Source organism: Coffea arabica, chromosome 2c, assembly GCF_036785885.1.
Source record: "Coffea arabica cultivar ET-39 chromosome 2c, Coffea Arabica ET-39 HiFi, whole genome shotgun sequence".
NCBI lineage: Eukaryota > Viridiplantae > Streptophyta > Magnoliopsida > Gentianales > Rubiaceae > Coffea > Coffea arabica.
Genome location: NC_092312.1, coordinates 29357471 through 29365946, shown reverse-complemented (window position 1 = coordinate 29365946; position 8476 = coordinate 29357471). Strand labels below are relative to the sequence as shown.

General features: G+C 35.9%; 1 protein-coding gene across 1 annotated transcript; it reads right to left on the bottom strand.

Annotated features, from left to right (window-relative positions):
* Nucleotides 1–5037: 5037 nt before the first annotated feature.
* On the bottom strand, nt 5038–8476 carry LOC113724233 (uncharacterized). Its single transcript, XM_027247155.1, has 6 exons — nt 7754–8476; nt 6607–7566; nt 6462–6530; nt 6242–6373; nt 6011–6145; nt 5038–5145 (listed from the first exon to the last, which is right to left on the bottom strand). The coding sequence occupies exons 1-6, from the start codon at nt 8474–8476 to the stop codon at nt 5038–5040; spliced, it is 2127 nt and encodes a 708-aa protein (XP_027102956.1).

Here is an 8476-nt window from a genome sequence, read left to right as displayed (position 1 = left end):
AAACATTGGTTCGCGCGGCCCGTGAATCTATTGGAGAGCCTAAGGCCATTGAAGGCCTTAACGAAGCTAGAGAGGTAATCTTCCTCGAGGCCATCCCTGAGGATTAGTGTGAGATTGGTCAAGGGCCTATGGCCGTTAGTAGTCTTAGTAAAATATAATAAAGAGGGTCCAACTAATTTGTGGTTTGGACCCTAGTCGTTGTTTAGTTCGTGGGCCAATGTTCTGGGCCATGTGGGCCTCATTAGCAAGTAGCTTGGTCCATTAGTCTTTTTATTTGTCTATTTAAGTTAGCATTAGGGGTTGTAAGACGGACCTTTTGATGATTAATAAAAATTATATTGAGAGTTCTCTCAAGCTTCATTGAAGCACCTTGAATATCTTAGACTCATATCTTAGGTATTCAATTGACTTATCAATCTAGGACCACGCTAGATTGTGGCATTTTCTACAAATATCGGGGTTCGTTGACCACGTGATCAACGGGTTTAGGTGATCCGCTGCGTTCGTCATCTTCAATGTGATTCTCTACCTTATAGATCCAAGCCTTTTTGTACGGGTTGCATCACACGATTGGTGCCGTTCGTATCACCACGGTATGCTCCCTGACTTTCAGTTCAGTCCCACACTTTATTATAATGTCTGTGCATCTTCTCATTCTCGAAAGAATAATGCTACCAAATTTATGAGAACAATCAGAAGACTCTTCATAATTTTTTAATGACTTTGCCAATCTTTCTTTACTCTTATGAGAGTTTTGAGACTTTCGATTTCTTTGTAGTCCTAACCTCTTAAAAATAAACACCCGTGGAGTTTTATCCTCATTTTCATGAAAAATTTGAGATTTATTAGCTATTTGAGAAGATTCATCCCCCACAACAATATATTGGTTACTAAATTTATTGATCTTGATGTGAATTGGTGTAGGAGAGGAGTAGCCCATACCAAATTTGAGATTTTCAATGGTATATCTTTTTTTCTTCAACATCTTTTGGGTAGGATTCAATCTATAAATCCTGTTACTAGTAACTTGAGAGGGTGGAACACTTAACACCATAGATTCTTTGAAATCATATCCGGCCTTAGTGAGAAACTTGTATGCAATAGGATCAAAATCTTCTTTGATTCTTGACTTTGGTATGGTGTCTTGTTCGATTTCAAATTTTTTGCTTAAAAGGTTAGACCTTTTAATTGGAGGAGATGACACCTTCTTTGTATCAAGATGAGCCACAGGAAGAGACAAACCTCTCAGAGCTTCATGCTGAATTGCAGGTGACTGTCCCTCTTTCATTCCTGACTTGGGAGGGCAGCAAAAGACAACTGATTCATTGTTTAGCAATAAAACATCAATTGCTTCATGAACTTTCTCTTTTGATTTCGAAATTATCACTTTCTCCTCTTTTGCACTTGAAGATTCGGAAAATACGAAGGATATAAGTACTCATTGTGATTTTCGTGTATCATTGATGTAATTAGATGAATATAGTATTTTTTTAGTTTTTAAAATTTTTTGTTGTCCATATGAAAATGCTATTCCAGAATAGTTAGAATAGGATATCCTAATCTACCACAATTAGAATATATTCAAGCTAGCTAGCATTTCAGTCTAATACTATTTCGCTAAGAAGGTTTTAATCTAATAGTTAAAGTTGAAATCTCCAAAAATCAGAGATCCTGGATTTAATCTTCCCTACTCTCTCTTACTTTTTAAATTCCACTCCTCTATTGTGCTAAGAAAAATTTCATCTAAATGGGAAAAGAATTTAAAAGGTACAACATATCTACATCAATCAGCTTATACCTGGTGCAAGCATAATGAGAACAGTTATGCACAGAAACAACATGCAAAACTTTGCCATCTTTAATCACACAAATGATTGTTTCAAATGAGACCTCTTGTGTGATGCAAGTTATCTTTCGTACTGGAAGGAAAAAAAAATGAGGCCTCTTATGTATATTGCTTGACGAAAATATCCAAATATTTTGTTTCCATAAGTGTAGATTTTTTATAAATGATTTTATTTATATTAGTAACTTAATGATTGCTTTTTTCCCCCTTAAATCCTAGCGTTAATGATTTGTTATATAATTCCAATTCTGTTGCAATAATGTAATTGTACATTTATACGAGACCAAAAGTTCCAGAGTAACTAAATCATGAAAAGCAAACAAAAGTTACAACAACAGTAAGAATCGTTCCTAATGTACATTTAGTTTATGAAATTATAGCTGGAACTCCTATTGGAGAAAAAATAAGATTGAAAGTTAAAGTCAGATTTTAAGTTTCCTTGTTTTTGTTATACTAGAGGGAAGTCCCATGCAAAGAGTGGAGATTGATACCTGTGGTGTGGTTAATAACTTGGCATCACATAATTTGCATCACATAATAAACAGAGGTTGTTGGTATGGTCCCTACTTTCCTGTCCAATGTCTAATACAAATGGAAGCTAATGGTGCTATCATGTGAATCATTTTTCGCTACATTTAATCTTTCAAACAAAATTGGGTTGTTCAATCTGGATCATTGTTATGTTCAGTTGTTTCAACAAAACGAATTTGTATGTTCTACGCTTTACGCTTGTTTTTCATTGTTTCTATCGTACTTTATTTTTTTCTTTCGCTGATAACAATGCATATCTTTTGCTTGCCTTTTGATTTCAAAGTTGCTTCTTAGCATTAAGTTTATCAATATTATTTGTTTTTATCCATCCTAAATTTCAACCCACAGGCCCTAACTTAAACACAAAAAATCTAGATATACTATTTGTTTGCTTAACTACTACAACTAAAAACCATTATTTTGATCAATACATGCATCTACAAATAATTAGAGGGGAAATAAATTTTTCTCATTACAAATACTAACTTGCATAAAACAATTATCAAGTCTACGAAATTCAGTACAAAATAATAGAGCATGTAAATATAGCCACTTGTCTTTTCAAATGGCAAATTTTATCCACATATAATATCTCAGTCGCTTAACTATTGAACCAATAAATTGCATCAACTGCAATTTAATTTTCAAAGTGAAACAATCATTCACACACTTGTTCATTCGAGCACACAATTCAATTGGATCAAGTACAATTGTAATCACATTTAATCAACAAATGACATGCATCAAATGGGAACACAGAGTTACCCTGTATCTTAAAAACAAAGTACAATCTAAGCGCAAGATCTCTCCATACTTCACTTGCCTACAATAGCAAGCACAAGAGCTTACTCACGATTTTGATTGTCGAATGGAAGTTATCTAACCCATAGACCAGAAAACAAGAGCAAAATTGAGCATACCTCTAATCTCTTAACAACTGCCATTATTGTAACCTACTTCATAAATTGATGAGCAAATGTTGAAGAAAATGGGAGGTCCTATAGTTACTCTCATAAAGTTCACCCCAAGTGATTCTTCACTGCTCACACTTTAATGGCCTTATCAACATGCCGTAGTTACTGATTCAACTAAGTGTCATTTGTTGCAAGAGCTAAGTTAATGGTTCTTGAAGTTTGAGGATGAAGAAGATGGAGCCTTCTACCGTTACAATTCAAGCATTCATCTTTAGCTTTAGCGCACTAATATTGTCTTAAATGTATTTAATTTGCATAATCAATTTAGCTGAACATACTTAAGGGGAGTTGATTTTGTTTTTCTACCCACTTTGCTAAATCAATGGCAAAGCAGCCAAATCATTAGCCACCAAAGGGTACAAACCATAAGCCACCAAAAGGTACAGTAGGTAAAACATGCGAAATTAGGCAGCACAAATTTGTGCACTTTGCTTAATCAATGCTATTACAATTTTACTATTCCCAAAACGTCCCTACAAAGGTCAAATAAAAATCACCCAAGAGTCATACAACAACTCCTTTTTATCTATATACATAGGAAATGGGTAGGAGTCCATATGCTATTCTTTTTTTCAGAAAAAAAAAAAAGCTTTAGTTTTAGTCATAGCTATAAATATGTATAAAAACCATTATCAAGCAATTAAAAAATATTATTAGTTGTGAAATTAATAAACATTCATATTTTCTCCATACATGAAACAAGGTGGACGTGCTTGCTCGAGAACTGGTTCTAGGAGGTAGAGCTTTCAGGCTTTGTAAGCCTGGTTTTAACAAACTCCAACTCAGCTCGCAAAGAAAGTGAAATTTTGGACGTTGTAGTTTTCAGTTTTCGGGCTCCTGTGGTGAAACCCATACCATGGTCACATTACAATCACAATTTTGGACTTTTTTTAGGCTTGACCCAATATCACCACTAATACACAATTACACATAAAAATTAAGATATACACATTATATATGTACATACACACACACATACAAAAATTTTATCGGCCAAGCTTTAAAGAGATCAAGTCAAATAAAGTCCATACTTGGCTAACAATTTAATCAGACCTTATATTTAGGCACAAACACTATCTAGCCAATTAATGCACAAGGCTTGATCCCAAAATTTTCCGGCCCAACAGTAACTAACCCAGACCCATTGAGAATCCTACTAAAAAGACGGCACAATTGACCTAGTCACTTCATGCAGATGGACACTTGGGTTTTTTTTTTTGGGATAATTTCAGAAACCTCAGGGGAGATTTCTGACACTTTCACTGACATCCCCTAAGGTTCTCAAGATTTCACTAACCTCCCTTGCTTTTGAGTTTTTGGTAACAATGCAGTCCAAATCATATTACAATATTATTTTCATGTGTGAGAAGGTATTTTTATTCCATGGCTGCCCTTTTGCTCCTTGTATTAGTAGAAGATTGAAAGAAGAATAAATGATTTGGACTGATTACTAAAGTTGAGGGGATGTAAGTGCAATACAAAAAATTAAAAGCACCAGATGTGCCATGCAACAGTTATTTGGTAGATTTTGCAACGGCTAGCTGCAAATTGCAACAGCCAGATTTTTGCACATTTAGTAGCAATAGCATTAAAGCAAAGCAACTTAACTACCTCTGAGGTTTCAAGCTATTATCATTCTTTGGTGTTGATTTGGAGTGATAACAAAGTGAATTTTCTGTGTTGCAATTAGAGCTCTGAGTTAAAAGTTTTAGCTGCAACCATGGCCTCTTCAAGCCGTAAGGGAGAATCATGGAATTCACCCACTTCTTTCTCCATTAAAAACAGGTTTTGCCGCTGTAATCGCAAGGCAACCGTAATGATATCAGAGAGTGAAAGGAATCCAGACAAGTTGTATTTCTATTGTGCAAAGTGCAGGTACTTTGAATGGTATAGCGCTGAAGAAGAGGAAGTAAATAGTAGAAGAAACAACCTCAATGCAGAAAAATGACAAGTTAATGCCGGAAATGGAGATGGCATTCCAATTAGGCAAGTTGCGGAGCCAAAGCAATTTCTGATACTAGGAGCCTTAGGGAATGCACTGATCATCATAAACCTCACCCTATTAGCTATATTTATTTTCATTCAAATTGTAAAATCAATTCGATGAACTCATGTTACTGTGTTGCAATACTGTACCAAGTAATATGATGCCTTTTCTGGTGATACGAGATTCATACCAGAAGGCTAAGTTACTTGGAATTAATTTAAGCACCAATGTGAAACTGTGCATGCAGCTTTTTAGACTTTAGAGTGAAGCAATTAATCAGTACATTATTTGTAATTTGTCATCCACTATGCCAAGTTTGCAAACAATTCAGTGTGAAAAGTAAACAAAAAGACAGATTAATATCAAATGCAGGACATTACATTAGCTAAAATGCCAGTTGCATGGAATTTATAAAACATCACGTGTGCATCACTGCAATCCAACGGTACAAAACACCATCTGCATCAAAACACTATATGCAGATGGTGAGGATTGCAATTCCACAGTTCTTAATCACTGTAAGAAGGCATTAACAAAAGCATTAACAAAAGAGATTCAAGTAGACATAACTAACAACTGGAATTCAGTACCATCTTGTCAAAATAGCACGTTGAAACTACTGGTACTACTGATGCTTTTGGTGTGCTGATTTGTAGATGCGTTTATGCTAACAGATGAAGCATTTTGAGATGTAGTGTTAGGTGGAACTAGAACAACTGGATTAGTTAGAGCAGAGTTGAAGTTTTTTACTCTACCACCAACTTTTGTTGCAGAAGTTGCAGGATTGTGTCTAAAACGCCTTCCTCTCTGTTACATTTGAGACATAAACTACGTCAAAAATAGGAAACAGCAACTAGAATTATGTTATTGACAGAAATATAGGATAGCAGATTATGATCATACCTTTCTATTAGCATGAGTTGTTGCAATAGTTTGCACATTCACTTGAATATGTGCTGCACCATTTTGACTTGGGAGGCTTGGATTGCTCCCTTGATTGGAGTGCACAATAGGTGCATTTCTAGTTGCATGATCCTAAAACATGAGATGTAAGCTGCAATGAGATTTGTAGTAGATAAACTACTCGATTGACTCAGGAATGATTATGATAATTGCACTTTACCCAGAGAACTGCTCTCGACAGACCTGTATTAGCCATTCCTTTACCAGGTCTACCTCTTCTAATTGCCATCTGTGATACAAATTCAATATACCTATAAGTAATAGTTAGGAGACAGGGATAACATCATATTTTGGAAAATGTATACCTGTTCAGTAGGAGTAGTGTTGCTAGAGCTTTTTTGCACAGGTGCTCCTTTGCAAGTCCTCTTATTGTGACCAAAAGCTCCACAATTTCCACACTTAAGAGTGCTTGACCTCTTTTCCTGTGTTGTGCAAGCAGTTTCATCAACTTCCCTTCTTCTATTTACTCTTGGTCTACCAGGAGCTCTTCTCAGAGGTGGTGACAAGACAGTTGTTGGTAGCACTTCAGGCATAGGAGGCCATCTCTTCACATGAGGAATGGGATGAATCATGTGCGAGTATGTTTTTAAATACATGTCTTTGGTGAACCAAACTTCACAGTAGTTCTCTAGTTTTTCTTTCCTATATATAACTCCTAATGTTGCATGCTTGCATAGAATTCTAGAAATTTGAAAAGCATCACAGTCACAGATTCTTTGCCTCAAGTTGACTATGTAGGTCCTGTCCATATCACCAACCTGAAATGTATCCTCACTAGCCATATGCATCTGACATTTTCTTGATGCTTGGCCAATTTCTTTCAGTTTCTCAACAATTCTGGGAGTAATGTGACCAGTCAAGGTGCAGCCTTTTTGGTACCTTTTGTGCATTTTTTTCATGAACTTTCTTCTTAAACCATCAACCAAAGTCAGTATTGGTTTTCCTCTTCGATCACCAATCCAAGCATTAAAAGACTCAGTAAAATTATTTGTGACATTGTCACATTTCAACTCAGTTGAGAATACATGTCTACACCAAGTAGTTCTTGGAATTTTATCCAAATATTTCCAAGCATTTATGTCAATGTCTTTAATGCTAGCCATTGCATCATTATGTCCTATTGCATCATAGCTTTTCGCTACCTTCCAAAAGAAACTGCTAAGTAAGATACCTGGAAATTGACTCTTAAAGTTGCTGCATATATGCCTACAGCAATGCCTTCCAATTGCCTCAGGAATCATCTCCTCATATGCAAGATTCAATCCCTGTAACCAAAACAAAATGACTCAGCAACCATTTTCAGATTAAACATCAAAAGCTATGGACAAAAATTTTACCTTTTGCCTATCACTCATGAATATTAAAGGTTTGCTGTGATCAAATGGTCCAAAAAAACTCAGAAAAATAGTAGAAGAACCACCTCCAAGTATCCTTGCTCTCACATTCAACTACAGCAAAGGCTAAAGAAAATATACTGTTATTTGCATCCAAAGCAACTGCTGTGAGCAATACACCACCAAATGGACCCTTCAAGAAACAGCCATCAAACCCCATAAAAGGTCTGCACCCTTCCAGAAATCCTAACTTTTGTGCTGTGAAACTAACAAAGATTCTTAGGAAGGCAGGCACAACTAAGATATTTGGCCTATCATAATGTATTTTGCATATGCTATTGGGATTATACTTTCTTAGCAGCTCAGCATATCTTGGCAATTTTGTATAAGATTCAGCATGTGTGCCTTCTATCTCAGCTAGTGTTTTGTTTTTAGCTCTAAAAATTTGCATTTTACTAGGCCTCACACCATACTTAAGCAACTCTGCCTCTACCCCTTTACTGGTCATATTAGGATGATCCCTCATGACAGAAACCAACTTCTTGGCCATCCAGTCAGATGTGGCCTCAGCACATTGTTTGTCCATAACACAAGTGTGTTCTGGCTGATAGCTTTTAATCTGAAAAGTGACTGAATCAGCCACTGGTGAAGCATGAATTCTCCATTGACATCCCTCAACACCATAGACAGCAGTGACTCGACTCTTCTCATTCTTTAATCTCAAAATAGGAAAGCCTTTTTGGATGACATAGTCTTTCAATGCAGCTCTGAAGGCATCCACATTGGTGAATAACTGACCCTTTTGAAACTCTATCTCATCTTTGCTATTGTAAATCCACAT

Excerpts from the sequence above, each read along its gene's own strand:
- LOC113724233 (XM_027247155.1), bottom strand. The coding sequence starts at position 8,476 with ATGTGGATTTACAATAGCAAAGATGAGATAGAGTTTCAAAAGGGTCAG. Across the intron at positions 7,567-7,753 it reads TATTTTCTTTAGCCTTTGCT|GGATTGAATCTTGCATATGA; the intron begins GTAGTTGAATGT and ends TTTTGGTTACAG. Across the intron at positions 5,146-6,010 it reads CATCTCAAAATGCTTCATCT|CGGCAAAACCTGTTTTTAAT; the intron begins GTTAGCATAAAC and ends TTGCGATTACAG.